Here is a 25,204-nt window from a genome sequence, read left to right on the forward strand (position 1 = left end):
ACAGTCTCATTCTTGGCTTCAAATTGATGCACTGTGAGTGTCTGGAAAGATACTCTAGAGTCCTGTATACCTTGCATAGGATGTGTTAGGTATAGCCTCTCCTGTGTGCATTTTAGAGTGGGAGCTGCTGATTTGACACCATTGCCACTCAATTCTGCATTTCAGAGCTGAAAGCAGAAAGGGATCTATTGGCTAGATGCCTGACAACAAGCTGGAGACCGCAGAGGGCAAGAAATTTGGAGAAGTGAACAGAAAATGGCAAGTGAAGCAGGAGAAATTATTTTTGTAGCCAGTGACTTTGGCTCCAAGGAGAGTTCAGAGAATACAGTGAACAATGCTAGGATTAGACAAAATAGCATCACAGGTCTCTGGAAAGTAAGCAGCATATAACCCAAGCTATTTACTGTTGTCCTCTGCTGTGACAGAGTTCCCCAGAATATAATTGCTCTTCACAAGAGAGTGTGTTCTTGCAAAAACAGCATTAGAGCTAATGCCCCTTACTGTATTTGTGGAAACGTGGCAGGTTTCCAGGCGTTAGGTTCTATCTCCTTAATTTATAGAACCAAACTCAGATTGCTGTATGAGTTAGAGTTGAGGGAATCCTCCCTGGCACAAAAAGTACCTTCATAACAGAAGCCCAAACCCTGACAGGTTTGTTCCATAACTAAAACAGGGCTAATGCTGTTCCTACTTGAGAAGGTCACACAGGGTAGTACCAGCACAGAGAACAGCAAGAAGCTGCTGTTGCCATTGCTTTACCATTTTATGCTTATTCCTTTATCTTAAGCAGTCCTGACTAGGGTTGGCACAAGCTGAAATTTGTTCATCCACATCAAGACACACTTGGTGTTTTCCTCCTGGGGTGGTTTAAAAGACCTCTTCAACCCTGCCCTTTTCAGAGGTTCAGATCTACTGGTCTACCCCTCCTATTTCTAATGTGAAGGGCTGAAACACTGGTTTCACATCCACTGGCCTGTGCTTGTTTCTTTGAGAGCTGGCCCTAGTGACCTGTCTACACTGCATTCCCCTGTGACTCTTCAGTGTCCTTTCAGCTGCTCTTTGAGTCTAGGCTCTCAAAGCACTCATCTGAAGTGGCCACGACTTTTGGGAGATGAAGCTTTAACCTCTGTGAGCAGCTGTGCTTGAGTCTGGTAAAACTAGTTTTGCATCTCAGCAAGAGTTTTTTGCGTCCTCTGGTCCCACTAGTGTGGTGGTATACTCTGATGGCCCCAGCAATGTCATAACCAAAACAGGCTTTAAGATATCACCCTGAATAATCTGATCCTATCACTACCCTATTGCCTGGCTGTGCTAGGTTGTTAATTTGGGGTTTTTGCTACCTGAGTAGTACCCCGAGGTTCTGGCTGTAGGAGTGTGATAAGGGCTTGCACTGCCCTGTTGCTGCTTATTGTGATCCAAAATTCACACTGATGAATGTAAAGGGAATGCCTTGTGCTGTGCTTCTCCCACCCCTAAGTTCCAAGGTGAGCCTTCCAGTAATTCCCACATAAATGCCTACATTCCGTGATTTCAACCCCGACTACCTGGCCCAACATGACGGTGTAACCTGGGCTATCGAAGTGCTTGACCTGATGCAGATCTAACAATTGAGATGAGCTGCCCGCACTGTGGTTGTTCCTGTGCACTGAACTCTGGAAAGGCACAGAAACAGCGCTGAGAATTCCCACCCTCGGGGCACGTGTCATCACCTTTGGGATGGGCGTTGCCCTGTTTAGGCTCACTCATCTCCATCTCCAAGCAGTTTTCTGCCCAAAGGGAAGGTTTGAAATAGGAAGAGGATGAGATAAGATGTCTCTCTCTGGTTTAAGGTGGTGTTACTTTTTTCTTTTTTTCCAGACTATAACAGTAGTGGTTGATTTTTTTGTATCTCAAGTTTTTGATGGATTAATTCCTAGCTGCTAAGCATTTAAGCTTTGTCAGCACTGTGAAGTGGATGCATAGAAACACTTGTTTTGCTGTGTTTCTTCACCCTTCATGTGTGTTGGCAGAAGGCTCTCTGGGTGTTTGCTGTAACTGTAAAAAGTTAGGAATGCTTTTCATCCAAGTATCTTTGCTAGGTAACTTACAGAGTGCATCAGTCCTATTTCTGTATCTCTTATTGTTGCATCTCTGCATAACCAATAACTATAAACTTTGGAAGGTGAGTGTTGAGCAATTCAGAGGGCATGGATAAAGGAAAAATCAGGGTTCCTTATTTAGCAAAAAATTGCCATAATGTTCTATGCACCTACGCTTGGTTTTAACTGTTTTATTGGAAAAGCCTGAACCCCAAAAGGCTGTTTTAATCATGGGTATGGGAGAGCAGAAAGGGATGTCACACTGCTTAAATACCTTCTACTCCTGCACCCATCTATCCTTTCATATGAAACATTTTAGCTTTTGAGCAGCTCAGTGTGTTCCAACTTGATAACCTGTGAACTGCCAAAGATGAAAATTTTGGACTTTACTAATGGCCTTTCGGTCTGTAAGCAGTAGAAGTGTTTGGAGACAGCATCTGGGACAGAAATTACATTTTCTGACCTTGGACAGCCCATCTCATACCAGTTCCTGCACTGCTGGGTCAATTAAACATGTTTGAGCTTAAACCTCCTGAAGGTCTAAAGTCCATTTGGTTTCTGCAACAGATGTGTAACTGGGTTATCCTAAAGTTACCTTTTGGAAGGTACGTAGCTGACCTTCGCAGGTTTCCTTTGCCCTTCCCACTTCATGCTTTTTAAAGTGCTATTAATCCAGATATTTCTTTTATTTTCTTCCTTTCACTGCAAATAGATACAGCTCAATTTTCAACCTATTCAGTTTCCTTGACACTTCTGAGCCAGAACAACAAAGATGTAGGTGCCAAGGTGCAAAAACTATACATCAATTCCCAGAAAAAGAAATGGCAAATATAAAAGTTCTGGTTAAGGACAATTGATTTATGCATTTTAAGATCTTAATAGGGTTTAATATTAAACTGATTATAACCCCTGCTACTTATGCTGCATCTCCTTCAGGGGATGATACTGTGCCAAGTGCTTGTTTACCTGCACCTTCTGTACCAGTGCAAGGGCCTATCCAAGGGCTACAGCTACCCCATGTCAAGGGTGCATAAAGCCAGAGAAAAGCATGTCCTCTGTGTCTGGAAATGGGCAGTGGAGCTGTGTGTGTTTACCCTGGCCTGGGGACAGCCCACCCCACTCTTGGTAAGGCATGCTGAGGTTGGCTGGAGCACACAGGGGCAGGTCCTGCTTCTGCAGGCAGTAGAACTGTGTCTAAGAGAGTAATGGAAAATAGACATGTTTCTAGGAACAGCTGAGAGCTATTGTGTATTTTCAGTCTCAAAGAAATTTAGAGATCTTGATTTTTCCATTGTTTCTCCCATTTTCTACCATCAAGTTCAAATTGAAAACAATCTGATAATCAAACGAAGACGTGACGGGCAAGTACAAGCTTTGAACAAACAAGTTACTTCAATATCACCTCTGTTCAAAAGCCCAGGTTTTTATAGGTAGAGGAGCAAAAAACTGCATGGAAGCTTTATGCCAACACCGGTGAAGTTGTTGTATAAAGTTATGGAGATTATTTTTGAATCTGATGTGAATGCCCTAAAAAGTTTCTGAAAAATTTGGGGAACAAAAGCAGCCTCAAGCAAGCAGTTACCAGCCCGAGATGATGCCTTAAAGAGGAGTGGAGACAGCCTGATAGTAAAATTTGTTTATTTACAGTGTTATGTATTACAGGAAAATCAGTTTAAAAAGTCAGCGCTTCTCTTTCTTCAAAGTTGCGGCATTTTGAAGATGTTAAGACATATCTGAAGAATTTTAAACATACCTGATTCCAGCCTTCCTGGCTGATCTGGATCTGCAAACTCTGAGACCATCTCTGTTTTTTTTCCTTTTTTTTTTTTTTTCTTTTTTTTTTTTTTCCCCAGCCCTTTGAATTTCAAGTAAGGCATTTATTTATTTCCTTTTCTTTTGAATGAGGTTTCAACAAAACAAAAGACAATATGTGTGGGTTTGATTGCTGTAGTAAACTTTAACACTTAGCACAGCTGACGTTTTCCACCTTGATAGTCAAATGCATGCTTTGCCATCAAAAGATTATGGACTCCACTCGGCCTAAAATCCATGCTGGGCCACACAACCCTTTTGTTGCCTGCCCTAGATGAATGGTCCAGCTCATTGCCTTGTTCACTGTCTTGTCAGCTCTTTCAAATTCCTCTGCCTGTATCCTGGCTTCCAGTATCAAGCTGATTTTGACAGAGCTCTCTGAAGCTCTCCCTTTACTCAGGACTGTGTAAAACATCCTCAGTCAAACCCACTAATTTCTTACATCTTGGGATTTTTACAGTATCAATCAGAAATACCTGTAAAGGTTTTGGAAGGGCCAGTGAAAAATAGTACATGCATACAGTGTACAGGGTTCTTGTGTGGGGTTTTTTTTGTTTGGGTTTTTTCTTTTAGCTTGCTGCTTTCCCCCTTATTGAATGTTAAACAAAACAAAACACTGACTTTCAGTAAGTGAGGTTTTGTGACATACTTCATGAAGAGGGGAGCAAATGTAAATATGCACCAGTTAGATCTGGTTTGGTGTGGTGGTGTGTGAATGGTGTGTGTCTGAATGGTGCAGTTATTTTGGTTACCCACTTCATGATGATGTAGTTCAGCAGTCAGGCAGATAAGAGGGCCTGTGCTTCTGCTGTAGCATTTTGGGATTTTCAGTCTTCTGCTGGAGCAGAAAAGTTTTGTCCACATTGCAATGGAGCTGGAACTGGCTGGAGACAGATGGCATTCAATGGGACTTCCAAGGAGAACTCTGACACAAGACACCCTTCTTCATGCTATTTTCTCCTCTTGCTTTTGCTGGACAACCCCATCTGTTGTTCTTCCCCTACACTTCCTCAGCCCCTTTCCTTCCTATCCATGGGCCCTCATGGCTGTGGTCTCTCAGGCTGCTCCTGGTGAGGCTGGCTGCCCTGTGCCCACACTGCCCCCTGGGACAAACCTTCCTCCTGCCTCTATGCCTGCAGTCTCCAAGAGCCCCTGATGTCAGATTATCTAAATGGGGGTATCTAAAGGGGAAAACTGACCCTCTAGAGGCGGAGAAGAATTGGACAGCAGGATTTGGGACAGCTTTCTCTACATATGGGCCCTCTGTGGTGTGTGTTTTGCCCTCCTCCTGCCCTGGGACTCTGCAAGGTGAGAGGACATGTTTCATTTACAGAACAGCTTCAGTCCAAGGGACTTGCTGGGCTGGAGTGACTCCAAAAGCTGTTTTTGTCAAGACAATTTTTTACATGACCATGGAAGAGATCAGAACTACTTCACCGTGAGGAAAGAAGTCTGTGTCTATTCCTAGTGGAGGAAATTAAGTGGGCTAAATGAGAAAAGGATGAGGGCAGACCCAAAATTTAATCCTGAGTATTTTTCATTTCTAACCATTTAAATGGGGGTAAATTCAGTGAACAGAAGGAACAAAGATGGTGATGGACTGCTGGGAGAAAGACACCTTTATAACTGCAGACAGCAGATATCTCCTTGCTTCCCCTCCAGAGGATTGTGCCTCATTCCCATCTGTTTCTCCAGCCAGAGACTAGTCTGAGTAAGGTCTACCTACCACATAAAGTCCTGTATAACTTGCTTCGCTCATTGCTGAACTCACTTTTAAATTTTCCTGCATCTTCCAGTTTATTAATAGGTGGCATGACAGTTTGTTTTGACTTAGCAGTGTTTGTATAGGATTAACTTTATACACATTTACATTCAACAGATCGATCTTCCTTAAGTTCCTAAGACCCTATTTCTGTCAAAATCTATTTACCTAGAACTCCTATTAATTTAGCACATCCAAAGTGCCTTGTTTTGCTCTGTGTTCAGAATACTATTCCAGGCTGTGCCAGAGGCTACCAGCCCAGCTCCCTGAAACAGAAAGCTCCTACCAGCCTTCCTGGCATTTGAATCAAGTTGCAATTGTGTAAAGCAAGTGAGCGCAGTGCACAACTGCCTGCCAACTATGGGATGGTGCACCTGGGCTCTGCCCTCTGTCATGTCATTCCCCAGGGCTCCCACAGGATCAAAGGGTACCTTGCTGGTGTCCATGGGGAGTGAGTGTGCTTTGGGGAATTGCTGAGAAGCAGAAAAGAGGCATATGGTGATGGAAAAGGTATGATTCTCACCTTTCCCCCCACCCCTCCTTTATCTTCCTGGCCTTGGCCACAGTTTAGCTGGACGTGCTGGGTGCACTGTGAAGCCTTGCCTCAAGACCTCTTGCATGCACAGAAAGTGCTCACCATGTTAGTCTGAACAGAGTCCTAACCTTTTGAAGGCATTGATGGATTTATCCATCAAGTGTTTCATAAGGCGTTTTTGTGTCAGCATTAGAGATCAGAAAGGTTTTCTTTTTCATTTGAGAAAGATCTTGGCTTTCTTTGTTCTGATGGTGATCTTTAACAAGACAAGTAATCCTACTCATTTTGTTAAAACCTAAATAGCAGTACATTAATAAGTGTCTGGTACAAAGAACTGATAAATGTAATCAAATAGGTTTTAAGCTAAAGCTTGTAATTCAGTCTTTTTTCTTCTTTTTCTCTTTAGAAAAAAAATCATAGGAAATACTATACTTATTGTGCTTTCTTATTATTCTGCAATCCATTGGCAGCAGCAAAGTAGTCCTTATGGAAACCATTCTTGATTTCTGTTGTTGCAGGGGTTTCCTTGACAGCTGTTCTTGAAGGTGCTTTCCGGTATGTCTATAAAAGCAAAATCCAAAGTAAACGCTCAGATTCATTTAGTGCCTGCCAAAATACTACTGATGGTTAACTGTAAATGGAGCTTGTCAGCTGTTAGTTGATGCAGATGTATACATTTGCTTCAGACTGCATTAAGGGTACTGTAGTCTTTTCACTGCTGTGGGTGATGTTACTTTACTAGCCTTGCCATAATACTTCTCAATGTCAAGAGAGATTTCAAGCCTTGTACACTAAAAGCTTTATGTATGCAGATAGGCTAGAGCACTCCCTGCTAAAAGATGTTGAATAAACAGGGCAAAGACAGTGCTGTTTGTTTCTTTTTTTTTTTCCACCAAGGAGGAGAAAGTCAAAAATTTGCCCACCAAAGCAAATTCAGACCTCATATGTACTGAATGCAGTACCTGACTTGCTATACAAGTGGAGAAGAGTTGAGCTGCAATGAAGGGGTCATCACTACTGAATAACACTCTCTCTCTCTCTCTCTCTCTCTCTCTCTCTCTCTCTCTCTCAAACATGACTTTATCTGTTATTCTTAAGTGAGGTGTGTACTTTAGGACTAAGGTATTTTAAGCACTGATGATCATTCTACATCTGAGTCCACCCAGACTGCTACCCAAAAAGTTCTATTTCCCCTATCCTTGTTAGAGAGCTCTTCAGAGGACTGTTTACCTTAATGTAGAAGTTGATGAAGAGGATGACCAGTGTGGCCATGTAGGAGGACTGGAACATGAGGCAGCCAAATGGGAATCCACATGGCTTCACAGCTGCGCTGAGTGTGTGCACAATAGTGAGCAGAAACTGGATCTGTGGAGAGAAGATAATGCAGGAGTATTTGCTGAGAAAGGGTCAGTAAGTCAGATACAGCAGTGTTCCCAGTCCTGCTCCTTGAAAGTTTGAGTACTATTGAAAACTATCCTTTTCTAACCTCTGAATGCATTGTGAGCTTTAAGTTAAAACGGTGCTCTTCTGAAATTAAATAAAACCCTAAAGGGTCAGAGGTTTCTAAAAGCAAGTTTATAGGCCTAGCTGACAAAAGGGAAGCATTTTTTTTTTTCCTTTTAGATTTAGTCGGTGTTGTTCTATCTTCCAGACCTTGTGACAGGCATAGCTGTTGTCTCTGTTACTGGGCAGAAACTGGAGGAAACTCTGAAGACTCCTGGCAATAGCTTTGGAAGTCTGAACAGAAAATGCAAAACTCAGGTCCAAGGAGTTCAGATAGGCTATCATTTGCATTAATGAAGTTAAGGATGGGACAAAGGAAACAAAAATGAGACAGAAGAAATTTCAGAGACTTGTCTGTATTTAGAACTGTGAGCCACAGCCCACACTGGTACACCTGATTCTCTTCAGCCAGATAAGTGTGCCCTCAATCCAGTGTACTGAGGTGCATTTCCAACAGGGCAATGTGTTTCACCTGCAGGGATGATCTCAGCTCAGAGAAGCAGCTTTTGCTAAGCAAATTTCTACACAGGCATTTTAAAGCTCACTGCAAACCATCTGAACTTCCAAACAATATGAAAAGGCCCTAAGAGAAAAACAGTAAAAGGAACTTTACTTCATATCAAGCCTTATATCTTGTTGATAGAAACTGTTGACGTGGCTCAGCTCTCCAGGTACAGCAGCTGGTGGAACAGACTTTTAGAAGTCAGTCAATTTCTGTATTGCTTCATTTTGTATTTTGTAGCTGTACCACTGTGTCAGGGGTTAGCCTGACTTGGCTGCCATCTGCCCACCCAGCAGCTCTCTCCCTTCTCCTCAGTAGAGTCGGGGAAGAAAATAAGATGAAGAGAATTTGTAGATTGAGATAAGGGTCAGGAGGGTAACTAATAAAACTTACCTATTACTGTTATAAGCAAAATAGACTTGACCTGAAGATTAATTTCAAGTATTGACAATTAATAACACAAAAGGACAGCAAGAAATAAAATTAAAAACACCTTCCCCTAAGCCCCTGTTCCTTCAAGGTTCGACTTCTCATTCCTCTACTTCCTTCCATGTGGTGCAGGGGGATGGGATTTGGAGTCAGCCCATATTGCTTTGGCTTTGCTACTCCTTTCTCCTCACGCTCTTTCCCTGCTTCAGTGTGGGGTGCCTCCCATGGGCGCAAGTTCCAATGTGGATATTTTCCATGAGCTGCAGTTCTTCACAAACTACCCTAGTGTGGGTCCCTTCCACAGGGTCCTGTCCTTCAGGAACAGGCTCTTCCTGTGTGGGTCCCTATGGGGTCACAGATTCTGCCAGCAAACCTGTTCCAGGGTGGGCTCCTCTCTCCATGGGTCCACAGGAGCCTGTTTCTCTGTTGGCTGTATCTTTCTTCTGAGCAGACAAGTCCATGGCTGCAGCATGAGGTCCTCCATGGGCTGCAGGTGGATCTCTGCTCTCCTATGGACCTCCATGGGCTGCACCATGAGCTTCACCAGCATGTTCAGCACAGGCTGCAGGGGACTTTTTGGCACTAATTCCCTCTTTCTGCTCTCACCTGGGTATTTGCAGGGCTGTTTCTCTCACATTTCCTGCCCTCTCTCTCAGATGCTGTGCTATGTTTTTCACCCTTACATAAATATGATATCACAGAGGTGCCCCCAGCTTTGCTGATGGGCTCAGCTTTGGCCAGCAAGGGAGGTCTATCTTGGAGCTGGCTCTCTCAGATATTTTTTGTAACTTTTAAATCAGTCGTTTCCACAATTAAGGAGCAGTCATTTTCTACAAAACTAACAGAATTTTGTGGACTAAAGAGTTTCTACTGTTTTTCTACAGAAAAACACTTCTGAACATAATTTCCTTTATGTGATTATATCAAGCTGCACTGGTGACTTATGCTGTATGATACTTTTGTTATACTTCAATTCTAACTGGCTTAATTGTGTCATTTAGTCCTCTCTCACATTTTGAAGGATTTCTGGTAGATAAAAATGAGAGTAAAATAGATACATACCAGTTGTGCCTGAGTGAGGTATTTCTTCCACCAGAGATATTTGCGCATAGAAGGGATGACTGATAGTCCATAGTAAGAATACATAAGCACGTGGATAAAGCTGTTCAAAGTGGGTCCAAAGAAACCTATAACAAATCCATTAGGGAAAAAAAATGAAACATCAACTGCTAAAAAGTGAGAGAAGGTATTATTGTTTGTGATATTCCTTCTATATTGAATCTCTTGCGTATGGTAAGTATTCGTTTCATGCTTTTTCCTTGCTAAAGACATTCCTGGTGTGCAGAGCTGCTCTACTAGGGACAACTGAAAAACTGAATGATACTTCCTAGAGGGTTTTTCTCATGTTGATTATTGTATTTTTATCTCACATTTATCTTCTCCACTTTTTCCTATTCTGTAGTTTACAGGCTATTTTTTTTTTCCTCTCCTCAAGTTCTTCTTGCTGTGAGTCCATTATCCCTGTAAGTTTTGAACACTGCTGTGGATGACTTTGCTGCTAGTATGCAGCTTAGGACCGTGGGAGAAACCTGTTCTCCTGCTCTCTGATGCAGTAGCAAGGGCTTTACTCTGAATTAAACCAACCTCTTGTGGCTGTGTTTGATCATTGCTCTTGTTTTATTCATTGGCTCTTCTGCTACACGCGCATTTACAGAATTTCATCCCAGATGATACCTTGCTGCTCTTATTAGTTGCATTTAATGAATACTAGTTCTGGAGGAAATGAATCATCCTCTGTACTTTGCAGACTATGGAGAAGTAGCAGCACTATTCTCTGCTGTGTGCTTGTGTTTTGATGGCAGTGCTACAAGATGGACCCACCAGTTGTTCTGATTCTGCCACTGATTAATTACTTAGCTACTGATTTAATCATAGTAGTGCAATGCTAGTGCAAAGTGTGGGGACCACACATTAGAAAGCACAAACCTCCACTGATTTGTTCACACCTCTAGAAATAGCTCCTTAATCACTTTGAAATCTCTGATCCCTGCTCCTACCTCTAACAGTGATTTACTTTGACTTTGTGCGGTCCGCAGTAAGTGCCAACAAATGCGATTCTAATTTTAGTTCTGAAAAAGACCTGCAACAAGTTTCTTTACAAAATGTTACAATGGGCTGAGGTGACACCCTCTAATTGGTTGCAAGAAAACTGGGGTTTTTTTCTCAACTTAGGAAGCAGTTCCACAGGAAGCATCTGGCTGTGTGACACCCTGGAAAAGTGTGCCTGTTGTGAGACAGCTGAAATAGTTCTCTGCTGTTTGGGCTTCTTATACAGATGCCAAGTGACTAGCCTGTGGCATCACAGATTCCTTCCTAACAGGGAAGATGATGACAGTTTACTATAACCTTCTGAGGTTGTATTCTCATTTGAAACAGAACAAACTCAAATTGGTATTTTAATTAGTGGCCATGTAAGTGAAGTATCTTGCTAAGGCAGAGACTGGTGTATACAAAAGTTCAGCCTGTAAAAGGGCCATTGGTTTAATTTGTTGTAGTTGATTAAAGGCTTTACCAGGGTCATGACTTTTTCCTGCATCTGCTTTTTGGATAGGTCTTGTATGTGATGGCTCTTCTATGCTACCCAGTACTGTTATGCTTAAAAATGTTTTGAAGAGAAGTAAATACATGAGTATGTGGCAGCTAAGTGAAAAATGCGGGGCCTAACACTCAGGCATTTTTGGACTGAACTTTTAACTATCCTTTTAACTTTCCTGTGTTCTGCAGGTGGTCAGCAGTTCTGAAAGGCTCTGAACCCTAAAGGTGCCCTCACATTGCACAGTGACACAATTCCTTTGCATGGTGATGTGATTCCTCCCAAGCTGCAGCTGGCGTAGACCCGGGGTGATGAAGCAAACAAAGACTTACTCTGCCCACAAGGTATCCAGTTCAGAACACACCACCAAATGTTAAACATAGTGGCATGGTGATACACATGAAGGAAGGTGATCTGACTGCTTTTCTTTCTGAGTACAAAGAAGATAGTGTCCATGAATTCAATTACTTTGGAAAAATAATACCACCACAGCACCTTGGCTACCTGTACAAGCAAGAACAAAGGAGCAGGAGATCAATATCTGTCCATACAAGTGCTTAAATATTACTGTACTTCTTCATTCCTTAGGCATCCAACTTCCCAGAAGGCATTAATATGCTATGAAAGGAGAAGCACAAGCTGTCTTCAATTTTATTTCGCTTTTCAATGAAGCAGTTTTGTAAAAAGACCACACATCTTTTAAGCAATTGTATAAATACATAATTATCAAAATAAAATTTAAGAAATATAAACTTTCAGGAAAGGTTTTCTAATTGTTTTTGTTGTTTTTTTTTCCAAAGATGCAGTTTTGTGGGTGGGTTTTGCTTCATTTTAGGGTTGTTTGTTTGGTTTTTTTAAAGGGTGCTACCATTTTCTTAACACTGAACAGATTTTGCTGCCAGATTCTTCTTTTGAGAAAATGTAAATTTGATACTCAATACAAAGAAATACATCCTCCCCTGGAGTAGAGATATTTTATCAGAGCTCAGGATCTCTCCTAGGACAGTTAAAGACAGTTTAAACAGAAAGGATGCTGAGGGCTTTGTCTCTCACCCGGATATCGGCCTCCCCTGCGCTGTGGAGGTTCTGGCACTGCAAGTTGTAGCCGCCTTCCCATGTGGCAAGGATGAGCTGGAACAGAAAACAGAGGAATTACGTCCATGAACAGATGGAATGGTTTCTCCCCCTGCAGTTGTTCTGTCATTGGCGGGTACCCACTCCTTCCATGAACTGATGCTCTTCAGCCAGACAACTTCCTAATATCTTTTCTTTGGAAAGGGGAAAGGCGTCAGTTAAGCTGGAGGTGGAATTGATGCATTTCTTCCCTTTCTCTGGCTTTAGAGCCTTCAAGGCATCCATTAAAATTTCTAATTATTTAATGCATCTCCAAATCCTCGTTCCAAGCACTGGAGTATTGTATCTTTGTCCTGAAGCAGTATGAAGAGAGCTTAACACAGCTACTTGTGCAGAGCTGTCCTTGAGAAAAATTCCCTGTTTGCCAAGCAAACAGAAGGCAAATGCAAAGTAGTGCAACAGGAGAAATATTTCCTAATGCGATCCACGTCTCTTTATCCTACACTGTTAAATGCTGGAGGAAGTGAAGGAGAGCAGGCACAGTGCTGAATGGAGGCATGAATAGGAACACAAGCAGTTTCTTAGATTCTGCACATGTCACATGGGGAAGCAGACACAGCAATGAAATATCAGTGTTGCACTGGGATGGAGCAGGTTTCTAGGAAACCAAATGGTAGTTTTTGGTATGAAATATTTTTATAGTAACAGCCACCTAAAGCACTCAGGAACCCTTTTAGAAGAGGGAACATCATCTCTTGCTTATAAATGCCATGTAGAATCCATTGATTTTTAAAAGGTCTTCCTTATTCTCAAAAAAGTGCAAAGTAGGTTTGGGGACAAACTGAGCAACTCATGTTCTGGGGTCTTTCTCACCCTCTACAGAGACTGCAGAGAGTGAGGGTGGGAGAAATGCATTGAAGTGTTATGCTGTAAGCAGAACTGCAAGATGCTGAGAGAAGTGGGTTGCTTTCAGCTCTGGAACTACATTCACAGGGATGATGTGTGTCAGCACAGAAGGGATGACTTTTCCCTCTAGCTCACACTGAAAAGAACTGTCCCGTGTTGAATCTGTGACAGTCCATGCAAAAGTGAAGCAGAGACATTTCTCAGTGATCAAACTGAATTAATTCCTAGAGTAAATACATTAAAATCTGATTATTGATAGTATCTCTGGAGGATTAGAAAGTAGCCTAGAATGCTTCTTATAAATTCACATTAAAATGCATCGAAACCTGGAAAACAGAGTTTTCTACTATTTTTCTTCTGAATTCAAATTCTGTGATTTTCCCTGTAACATGAACTTCACTGTTTTAGGTGGCCAAAATAGCCCACAGAAACTGCAGAAAGAGATGACAATACAGTAAAGGAGTGTTTTATAGATAATTGATATGTAACAATTGAAACAAACACGTTTCATTACAACCAACTCATTTTTCTGCTTTGCTGAAGAAACTTGGCCTCAAAATTTTCTGCTGCAGTAGGTGAAATGTTTGTTCACAGAAATTTGCCAGGAAAGTATGCAATTTTCAGTATTTTGATTAGTCTATTTTACAACTGTTCCAATTTGTATATGATTACAGTGGATTGACTTTTGAAAAATCTTTTGCATGTTGTCTCCTTGTGTATGAAAGGTCAGGAGTCAGGGCTGGTTGAATGCCCAGCAGGTCCTGGGTAAAGCCCTGAGGAAGGAAGGTGGTGTCTCACTACATATCAGGAGCTGCAGTCATCCACGGAGATACTTTGGGGATATTTTTGCTCTGGATTGATTGATACCGGCTTTTTGTTTGCTTTTTTTAACCATCTGGTCAGTAGTAGAGTGAGTCTTGCCAAAGAACTCTGTTGTGCTTTCACTTCTATATTAAACCTGGTTTTGATTTTACCTTTGCCAGTGATTTGTTAAGTGACCTTAAAACATGCATTTGCCAAAAATTGGTGTAGTCAGCAGGTTTGCAAGCAGCATCACTGACTACTAAAGCATGGAAGCTACTACTAAAGCTACAAAAGCATGGAAGAAGTCCAAGTCCTAGGTTCTCAGGCAAAGGGGCTCAGGATAACTGGTGTGATTGGAAAGCTGTGGAGGAACACCTATGAGTTGCTAGCAGCCGTATAAAGGCTAGGAAAAATAAAGTGATTTTCTGCAAAATGTTAGATACCTGTCCAGAAGCTGCCTGTCACTACAGAAAAGACAACATTAAAGAAAAACAAGGACTGGAAACTGAAATGGAAAGCAACTGAGTTACTACTGTCCTTCAAAATAGAACAGCTCCAGAGACAGTGACAGGAGGAACAGAAAGAAAAACAAAAATTGAAGGAAAAAGTGGACCTAATGCTTATATGGGCTCCAAATCCTCCTGACATTATGCAGATTAGTAAACTAATCACATCTCCAGAAGACTGGGAGGGTAACATTTGGAGTGGTTCCTGGGATAACAAATTTGGGTTCTGCACCTGGGATGGGGCAACCGTGGATGTACGGACAGACTGGGGAATGAGAGGTTGGAAAGCAGCCCTCCGGAAAAGGACCTGGACGTCCTGGTCAGTGGCAAGTTGAACAGAGTCAGGAGTGCTCTGGCAGCCAGGAGGGCCGAGTGTGTCCTGGGGGACATCAGGCACAGCATGGCCTGTGGGCAAGGGAGGGGATTGTCTCGCTCTGCTCTGCACTGGGGTGGCCTCACCTCCACTGCTGGGGGCAGTTTTGAGTGCCACAATATAAGGAATATATAAAGCTATTAGACAGCCTCCCAAGGAGGGCCATGAGGGTGGTGAAGGGCCTTGAGAGGAAGCCTTACAAGGAGAGACACTGAGGTCATTTGGTCTGTTCAGCCTGGAGGAGACTGAGGAGAGACCTCATTGCAGTTACAACTCCCTGGTGAGGGGAAGAGGAGGGGCAGGCACTGATCTCCTCTCTGTGGTGACTTGTGACAGGACACAAAGGAATGGCCTGAAGCTGAGTCAGGGGAGGGTTAGGTTGGTTGGGCTCTGTAACAGGGTCCCCAGGGAAGTGGTCACAGCACCAGGCCCAACAGAGTTCAAGAAGTGTTTGAACAACACTCTCAGACACATGGTGTGACTGCTCGGGTGTCGTGTGCAGGGCCAGGAGTTGAAGTCAATCATCTTGATGGGTTTCTTCCAACTTGACATATTTTATGAAACTTTCCTGCCAGCTGAACAGGTGAGCTCAGTAGTATCTCAAGGTTTTGGGGTTTTTTTCCAAGTATTTAATTCAAAGGTACCATGTTGGAAAATGAGATGAAAAAAACCCTTAAAGGCTCATAAAGAAAATATTTCTTTTCAACATCAATATTTTCTTTTAACATCACAATTTTTAAATTTGGTAATTAGGAAATCTGCATCTCCTTACAAATGGTCAGCATGCATATGGAGAATAAACTTTGGAGTGAGAATACCACTCTGTTTGACTGCATGGTTTTATTTAATTTATTTTGTTCATTCTTCCATGATTTTAAAAATGCCAGAGTTTTCAGATCATTCTGTTTGTTTATCCCCCAGTCATTTTACTTGGCAGAAGAGTTTCCTCTGGTTTGTGTCTGCATTTCAAAAGCCAGCAGCTTAGACTGGAGAACTTTTTTGACTTTTTTTAACTTCAGTCTTTCATGTCAACTTTTCTGCAGCTCAACATTTCTATTCTCTGTTGTAGGTGCCTTACATACTACTGTGTCTCCTCTAAGGAAAAGAAAAGAATTCACTTTGAGTGAATTTCAATTCAATTTGAGTGACTCCTCTGCTTTGCAAGATAATTTTCAAGATTTCTGGCTAACTTCCTAATTTAAAGAAAAAAAAAAAGTTAGTGTGGAAATTTGGAAAGCAGAGAGTAATTTTTATGGGATCCTGGTGATCCTAAGCCATGACTTTCCTGTTGGCTTACAATGATGCTGAAGGTAAGCAGCTCACTTAATGGTGCCAAATGAGCCAGATGGATATCTGGAACAGAAGCTGGCACCTTGACACAAGACATTTTGGTACCAGGTCTCTTTTTTTCTGATACTAAACCCATACGTTACTTGTATTGTTTCAGACACGTTCCCTTTTGCATACTGAGCAGTCACAACTCTGCAGGGCTGACTGTGTTATTAATCACCCAGAGACGGTGCAAGTGTAGGATTTATCAAAGAGATGAGAAATGCCCTCTCTCTTTCGAAACACAAATCATCTCCCCCTAGAAAAACATTCTTTGAATTCTTTGCATTCTTGGTAGCCTATCCTGAAAATAATATTAAAACAAGTATTGTTTGAAGCTATTTGGAAAAACAGATCATGTAAAGAGCTGCCTTGTGAAAAATTTATGCTAAGCAGCAACATCCTATTAATTGGTAGTTTTCATATTTTGCTGTTTGCCCTTATGTTGTTCCTAACAGATTCCTGTTTTTCCACTAATAAATTACTTCTGTTCATCTACTCAAGTATAAAGAGCACGAGAATTCACATGAGTTGTTTTGCCACATTAGTCCAACTCCTGCCTTATTTCTGTAAATGGGGAATCAGAGTATTCAGAATTGAAAGCTGGTTCCTTTGTCAGAAGTTTCAGGGGTGGGGGGTGGACAGCAGGTACCAAAAGATGATGTAATCTCCACACCTCACTGAGTAGCAGACTAAGCTCTAAGATCCTCACCCAGGAGCCTGTGCCCTGCTCATTTCAAGCCTTCAACTTCAAAAATCTCACAGCTGTAGCTTGTGTTTCATCTGTTCCCCATATACAGGCTAGAAGGGAAAGTGATGTGATTTTCTGAACGGATACTGCCATTTCTACTGACTGCAGGTTCTCTGTGCTCTTTGAGTTGTAGAAAAATCTCTGTGTGTGGTTGGACTTTCTCAGAGAGGAAATGCCTAGAAGCAATAAGATATTCCCCCTTGTCCCAGGGCAGGAGGAAGGCAGAGGGTCAGGCATCAGCACTGGGATACATCTGGCTGGTGATGGGTCACCAGCAGTGTTCCTCAGGATCAGTTCTAGGGCCAGTGCTGTTTAAAATATCTCTCAGCGAACTGGAGGCACAAATTGAATGCCCCATTAGCAGGTTTGCTGATGATGTGAAACATGGAGGTGATGTTGACTCTCTTGACAGACATGAGTCCTTGCAGAGAGATAGAGTGGGGCATTGGGCAGTCATCAGTGGGGTGAAATTTAACAAGTCCAAATGCTGGATCTGCCTCCTGGGATGGAATATCATGGGCACAAGTGAACTGGGGGAGGAATGGCTGGAGAGAGCCTTGTGGAAAGGGATCTGGAAGTGCTGGCCAGCAGCAGCTCCCTGTGAGCCATCATGTGTCCTGGCAGCCCCAAGGGCAAACCTCATCCTGGGGTGCATTGAGCAGAGCACAACCAGCCAGCCAGGAGAGAGGATTACCCACTGCATCAGCCTCACCCTGGGCACTGTGGGCAGGTCTGGACCCACCATTTAAGAAGGTTGTGAAGATCCTTGAATGTACCAGAGGAGGGCAACAAAGGTGGTGACAGGGCTGGAAGCAAGTCCTGTGAGGAGAGCTGAGGACTCTGGGCTTGTCTGACTTGGGGAGAAGGAGGCTGAGGAGGGGAAGGGGGGAGGGAGGTGCTGAGCTCTACTTGCTTGGATGCAATTATAGGATGTGTGGGAATGGTTCCAAGCTGCACCAAGGGGGATTTAGACCAAGCATTAGGAAACAATTCTTTACTGAGAGGGTTATTAAACCCTGGAAAAGGCTTCCTAGAGAGGTGGCCAGCTCCCAGCCTATCAGTGTTTAAGGGGCATTTGGTCAGTGCCCTTAACAGCATGCTTTAACTTTTGATCAGCCCTGAAACAGTCAGGCAGTTGGATTAGAAGGCTGCTGTGGGTCCCTTTCAACTGAAATAGTCTATCCAGTACATGGTCTGTCTACATGGAAACAGTTAAGAAGGAAAGCTAAAAGCTAATAATGGAGTTAGTATACAAGTAATTAAAATTCCTCTTAGAAGTTCAGAGCAGGAGTATTAGTACCAGTGTCCTTTTTGTGAAAAAGACAGAGCAAGATGTTATTATGGGCATGATGTTTTACTGGGTTTTCTAAGGCACTCCAGCCCTCAGACCAATTAAAACAACTTGATATGACCACTATTCTCAAGCAATTGAAGTCTCACTAGATTAAGTAAAGGAGACTAATCTACCTATGTAGCATAAAGAAGGGCTTAACTGGCAGTGCTGTGAATCACTTATTTCCCTTGGCCACCAGAGATTTTGTTAGTCCTTGTGAATGGCAGCTCCTCCCTGGATCTATACACTTGGATAAAATAGTCCTGAAAGCAGCTACCTGATGGCCACACACCAAGGAAAGGGAGTCACTCAGGACAGTGTCTCAGGAAGGAGACAGAAATGACATTTTCTTTTTTATCTTGAATTTTAGAATGGAATGCCTGAGAGGATTATCAGTGTCTAAAACCAGAGACCAGATTAATAACCACACATGTTTTTCCTCTTTTTGGTTTTTAAAGGAAGAAATCAGCTCTTTGCCTGTAACATAACCCACTTCCACAAGCATGCAACATCTGAACTGTCTTGCTATACTGAAGAGGCTGGGGTGAAGCATGCCACAGGGCTACTGAGGCCATCACACTTTTACATGATAACTCATTGAAAAGAGGAAGGTACCACTAATCATCTTCAACTTGTCATTAAATCAGTCTTAAAAAATACCTAGAAAGTTTTAAGGCAGAGTTTGGTTTTGGTTTTTTTTGGCAAAACATGACATTGTCAAATCATCTGTGAAAAGTATTTATTGAAGAATATCTCTCTATAGAGGTTGCCTATCTTAGACAAGACTCCAAGAATTGTGGTATAATCCCAGACTTCAGATGGATAGCTGAGATGCAGAACAGCCTGCATTTGCAGATTGATGCCTTTGTGCCTTTAAGACTATAAACCATCTAGGGAAACAGTGTGGGCTCCATGGTTCAGCCCAGGAGTGGGAGATTCCAAAATGTCCCAGCCCTGCCATTTGTTTAGTGCCATGGTCTCCCCAAATGTAAAAACTTAGTGGTGGTGTTGTGCCAAACAAATTCAGGTGCTGAATAGGAAACACCCCACAAGATTTATCACAGGAGAAATATTTTGATGTTCCTCTTTTATGATGCATTCGAGATATTTTTCATGGGGACAGAACTGTGAAAAGTGTGCTTTGGGCTACTGCTTGGTGAGGCTTTCCAGCTCTCCATGGGTCTGGAGAGAGATCTTAGAGGTCAAAAAATTGTGTGCATGGTGTCTCCCCCCAAAAGATTATCTAATTCTTTAGTACACCAACTGGAGTTTGCTATCCTGACCTGCAGCACATACAGCTGGACCCTAAGTTGGATGTCTCTTCCAACTGGAGCACTGTAGTTAAAGGATACTAGTTATTCCAGAGTGGAGGAACTATGTGGTCCTGTGCTTTCTTCCTCTTTTTAGGTCAGAAAGTTCAAAACATGGTGGCAAAAAATAAAAGCCCCTTCCCAAGTGAAGTTTAGATAGTTGTTTGAATTTTTTTTAATCAACAGAAACTCTTTAAAATGTAAAGCCATGTTGCTGAGAAAATACTAGCCAGTTCCATTTAATATTCCTTAAGTAAATGGGAGCCTGATAAAAAGAAGGATTAGTGAATTAATGACTTCAAAATTAGTTGAAATCAGTTATGAATGGTAATTACTTTGAGTATTGCTGTTGTCTGGAAGAGTGGGATAGGCCCAAAGAAGCCCTGTCTAGGCTTATTTTCCATGAGTCTTTGATTACGTCTGTTCTGAATAGCTCTCCTATCATATTTTGTGGTACCAGTGGTGGTGTTAGAAGCTGTACACACATGGAAAACCTCCTCATATGAAGTTTTTTTTCTCGATTTCCAGTAAGGTTCTACTGAATTCTATTTGAATGTGCACAAGAGATCCAGACCACTTCCTTTTTCAATGATCAGGTTAAATGTTCTACTGAAATGCAGAGCTCAGAAAGGTCAGTATGAAAGACAAGGAGAACACAGAGGATGGAAACTGAGATGTGAGGACAACATGCCCAGCTGGAATAACTGCAGGCAAGGACAGCAAAGTCAGCTCCTCAGCTCTCCAAACAAATGATTTGATTAAGATAGAGGAACACCTGGTAATTTAACTCCATTCACACAAAGTTCTTACTTGATCAAAAGAGCTGTTGGCTTGTGTCTTAACATTTCTCTGCTTTACAATGCAACCTTGGTGACCTTTTGCTCTCCAGGTTTTTCTTTTCCCCCCTTCTCCTTTTCTTCAAATGACAGAGAAGTGTACCTGATCTCTTCTGGTTTCTCACTTCGTTCTTTTCCTCCTGCTCCCCTAAGGTACAAGTAGTCTTTCAGTACTCAATAATTGCTTCAAAGGAAGTCTTCGCCTCAAGCACCAATACTGGTGGATCTAGAATCTTTCCGTATTTCTGCACTTCATTAATTTGCATTTGTTAACTTCTGAACAATTAATGATGGAGTTAACAACAATAATTTATCATAATCTTACAAAAAAACCCAAATAAACAAAAAAAATCAAAACAAAATAAACACCAAAAGCAAGAAAATGTTGAAGGTGGATTTCTACAGTAAAATTCCAGGACAGTTCAAATTGGTTAGGATCTTTTTCACCTTTCCCCATCGTCTGCACTGTTAAACGCTTACTTAGAACTTGTCCTGCACAAGCTCCATCTTTTTAACACTTACACAGATGGAAAGCAAATCTTTCTGATGGGAGCCATTATAATGATGGAATAAAACAGAGTCTAGGTGTTCCATCTATTTTTAATTTGTTCCTTTTGTTTCACCCCATTATGCCTAATTCCGACATTATACTTTCTAGTAATATGTGAGATATAATCTCAATTGCAGTGTGTAGGGCTAAAAGTGGTAGCTGATGGCCCTGATCATTCTGGCACTCCTGGGAATCCTCACACCACCTTGGCATCTATGAATATGCAAGTTACAGCTATAATTCAGAAAATGGACTTAATGTAGGATGAATTTTCAGCTCCTAGAAACAGCTAAAATGCATTTGATTTCTTGTTTTTTATTTTATTTAATCCTGCAAGGTAGAAGCCTTTTTTTCTGGCTCCTCCAGAAAGGTTAATGCACTGGGCTGGCAATACTTGTGATTTCTGCTCCTCTCCCTTTGCTCTGAAATGAGGAGTCCTCACATGCAAGTGCTGCCTTTGCACATGGATGTGGTTGCTTGTTTACAAACCCTATGGATTTGTAATAAGTCTTAGAAGCTACCTGGGGATACAGGCAGCTTGAGACATCACGCCACCCCTCTGCTAATGACACATATCTCTAGATCTCCTTTTTAATCTGACCCAAATGGTGCTAGTGTCCTGGTTTTCTCAGTGCCTGATCAACAGAAGGACTTGGGTGAGACCTTGATGACCAGCTGAGATTTGATTTAAATAGGGCAGAGGTGACACTTACTGCTGGGGAAAGCAGCCTAAGACTGTGGCAGAGATTATGTCTATTCCTATTTGTGAGAGAGAGTATCCTCACCTGAGTAATTTCAGAACTCAGAGATCACCACCGGTCTCCTGTGTTTCCAGTTTTAATTTATCACTGAACTTGTGACAATTTGGCCTCTGGTGCTTCAGGTTGCATCCGTGAAGTGTGGTTTGTAAGCACATGAAACATGAAATTTTAAAATTTCATTTTAAAATGAAATTTTAAAATATGCACAGATGTGATATTTTCTCCCAGTAAGCTGGTTTACTGCTCATAGTTGGTAATTTTAGCATTTTAAGCAATAATTTGTGCAGAGAAAAGGCATATATTTCTTAAGGGAAATTGTTAAAAATTTTGATTTTTTCTTAAAGTAAAAAGCTGCTGGCTGTTTTTCCTTATACAGAATTTGACAATGTTCTCGAAACTGTTGGATCAGTAGAGTTGATCCGGGTCTACAAGCACTTACTGGTACAGAAAAGTACACAACATCAACAAACTTCTGATATGGCTTTCTTTGGTAGCAGCAAGGGTGGAAGGAATTGTCTTTTGCCTCCTTAGCAGCCCACCTGCAGCCTGCCCAGTTTAAGCACAGGACCTCTGTCTAAGCTTCAGGTACTTGAAAAACATGTGCTCCAAGCCCAAGTGCCAACTTCATCATGTTCAGCTGGGGAAGGTAAGCACCTGTGACAACTTCAGGAAAATCTGCTTGCCCAACTCAGAAGTCTAAAGGTCTAACAAGCTGCCCTTCTGGGAGGCTTTCAGAGGCACCTAACTCTTTGTTGACTCGAAAATTTTGAGACATCTCAGTAGGATGAGGGCAGCTGGGCAGAGCTGTTTATCTTTAGACCTTGTCCTTTGGGGATCGTAGGGGTATCTGACCTTATGCTAATGGCACATCTTAGGGCTGTCCTGGAGCTGTTCTTCCTCCAAGTACTTTGCGGATTGGTTGACCTCAAAGCTCAGAGATAAAATCGGCTCCCAGATAGCTCATGCCCACGGTGCAGTGCATGGAGCTCTGGCTCAAAAGAGGAATCTGCCCTTGGAGATTTAAAAACAGCCCTTTTGTTATGACTCTTTGCTGTCTGTAACCTTCGTCCCTTTGCCATGAGGTTGAAGAAATCAACTGTCATGAAGTGCCAAATCTAACTAATCAGGAGGTGAGGGTGAGGGGACGAAGAATTGAAGCACAAGTACTCCCATCAGTAGGTTTACTGTGTTTCTCATCAAATCCATCATGTGGGACAGGCTGTATTGGGAGATACACCCTTTCTTGTGAATGAGATTTTTTTTTTCTTTTGAACGTCTAAGAGGCAACCCCTACATTCTGGAGCTATTGCAAGAAATGCTGTGTGGCACCTTATAAACAAAATTAAGGAAGATGGTTGGCTATGGGGGTTTCTTTAGGTGGGGTGGGGGTGGGTGGGGGGAATGTGTTTTATCTCTGTTGTAGAGCTGCTTATTTTGTGATTTATCCCTGATACAGAGACCAGAGGGGTTTAGATGTAGTGAGAGGATGGAGGAATAAAACAATTGTTGTAGATATGTCCAACAAGGAATTGATCCTAAATCACAGTCACTGGAAGGATCAACTGTGTTTACATAAGGAACCACTGTGCAGAATGTGCTAAATATAGGTAACTCTTGCCTTAAAGAGCTTACTGTCCACAAAAGACAGAGAGAATAAGGGGCATAGAGAGAAGCTTTAGAAATTACAGATTTTGAAGTATTGAATCACCATGACTTTATTTGGTACTGAAGATAATTTCTGCTCCCCCATTTGCCTGTTTTTCTTCAGCAGGGATGTGAAGGCTATCTCAGGCAGGACTGCAAGTGTAAACTTCCATTCTGCTCCTTCACAAGAGAAGCTGTGATAGGAACCAGGGAAGTAGACTAAGAGAAAATACAGAGCCAGCATCATGGAAGTGTGTTTTGTACAGTGTAAAACCAGCCTGGCTGACAGTCCAGAGCTAAGAGTGAAATCTGCAGGAGAACAGCTGGCAGTACAGATCAGCCATCATGTTCCCTGGGTTCCCAAATTTGCAGAATGTGGAGCTGTGAGCCGGCACTGCCAGCCATGCCCAGCTGCAATCTGGGAGGCGTAAATCAGCAGTATGCAGCCTCAGAATCAAGGTCTCAAGGGACTAATCTGAGGACTAACACAACTCAGTGACTGTCTGCAGCAAAGCTAGCCTCAGGAAGGATGGAGCAGGAAGGCAGCTGAACAGGAGGCGGCTAAATACAGTTCCTACCAGGATGTGGCTAAAACCAAATTTGCTTCAGTCATGCAAATGAGACCTGCTAAAATTTTCTTTGTTCTTCCCTTTATTTAGTTGTGGCAGGCAAAATTAGACTGGAAGGGAAAGGGGGCAGCAATATCTATTCAGTTAATCCTTTTTGCTGAGTCCTGCTACTGCAGCCAGTTATCTGCATACCTTGAAGCAAAATGGGGATTTAAACATCAAAGTACAAATTTAAATTCTGGAGGACAATCATTGTGGAGTCATCAAACCTTCCAGCAATTGTACCAGCAATTTTGCTGGTTTCTCCTTTGCTCTAAGCCTTATCCTGCACTCCCAGACACCCATAGCAGCCTCTGAAAGCAGCTGGAGCATTGACCAGGATAATACTCTGTGTAAAACAAACAGTCCTTTGCAGAAAAGCACAAACCTAGACTGCTCCTCAGTCATTTGACCAGGCCAGTCACTTGGTGTTTAGCTCTAATCAATTTAAAACTTGAAAGCTTTGGGTATCCTGTTTGACTTCTGAAAAGTTTCTTGTCCAACCAACAGAATAAGGTGGAAACTGGCTGAGAGCCTCAGGAGTGAGAAATGCTGTGAGGCTGTGCAGGCAACACAGCAGTGTCAGGCCACACCATGAAATCAAGCCACATTCTTCAGCCAGGGCTCTCATAGCCAGGGTCACCTCTTTAACAAAAACAAAAACAAAAACCCAAAAACAAAAAAAAAAAAAAAAAAAAAAAAAAAAAAAAAAAAAAAAAAACAAAAAAAAACAAAAAAAACCAAACAAAACCCACAAAACAAACAAACAAACAAAAACAACAAAAAAAGAGATTTTGTGGGTTTTGTCTTCTAGTGTTTGTTTTTAAGGGCTTCAAGTAATGTATGTTAACACCTTAATATTAATAGCACCGCAGTTATCAAAAGGCTGAGAATGGGCAGCTCCCAAATAATATCCAAATGGTGGCTTTTGGCTTCTGTTTCCCTCTGCAGAGGCAAAACCACACATGTCTGCTGAGGGGCACTGTTTGAATCGTCTACTGTTGCAAAATCATCAAATGCATTCAAACCTCTCTTCTGGTTCTAAATGGATCCTGAATTATATGAGCATGTTCGTTTCTGATAAGTACTTGGGAAATAATCTGTGTGACCATTTTCAGCCTCCAAGCCCCACAGCCCTTGCTTTTGGATGAAGTGGTAAGTTTTTAACATCTGTCTTTTACTGTCTGACTGTATGAGGAAAGCTT

General features: G+C 42.1%; 1 protein-coding gene across 2 annotated transcripts in view; it reads right to left on the reverse strand.

Moving 5' to 3' along the window:
* Positions 1 to 3,644: 3,644 nt before the first annotated feature.
* The window catches only part of ELOVL2 (ELOVL fatty acid elongase 2), a 51,480-nt gene continuing 29,920 nt past the window's right edge, over positions 3,645 to 25,204 (reverse strand). For both annotated transcript variants that reach the window (XM_066188109.1, XM_066188119.1), the window contains exons 4-8: positions 12,268 to 12,345; positions 11,547 to 11,718; positions 9,684 to 9,808; positions 7,418 to 7,552; positions 3,645 to 6,748 (exon numbers count right to left, since the gene is read on the reverse strand). In XM_066188109.1, coding sequence (XP_066044206.1) covers positions 6,620 to 6,748; positions 7,418 to 7,552; positions 9,684 to 9,808; positions 11,547 to 11,718; positions 12,268 to 12,345 — 639 coding nt within the window. In that variant the 3' untranslated portion in view covers positions 3,645 to 6,619. The remainder of the gene's footprint in view (positions 6,749 to 7,417; positions 7,553 to 9,683; positions 9,809 to 11,546; positions 11,719 to 12,267; positions 12,346 to 25,204) is intronic.

Source organism: Chamaea fasciata, unplaced genomic scaffold (genome assembly GCF_029207755.1).
Source record: "Chamaea fasciata isolate MVZ Bird 193981 ecotype frontalis unplaced genomic scaffold, bChaFas1.0.hap1 SCAF_1, whole genome shotgun sequence".
Taxonomy (NCBI): Eukaryota; Metazoa; Chordata; class Aves; order Passeriformes; family Sylviidae; genus Chamaea; species Chamaea fasciata.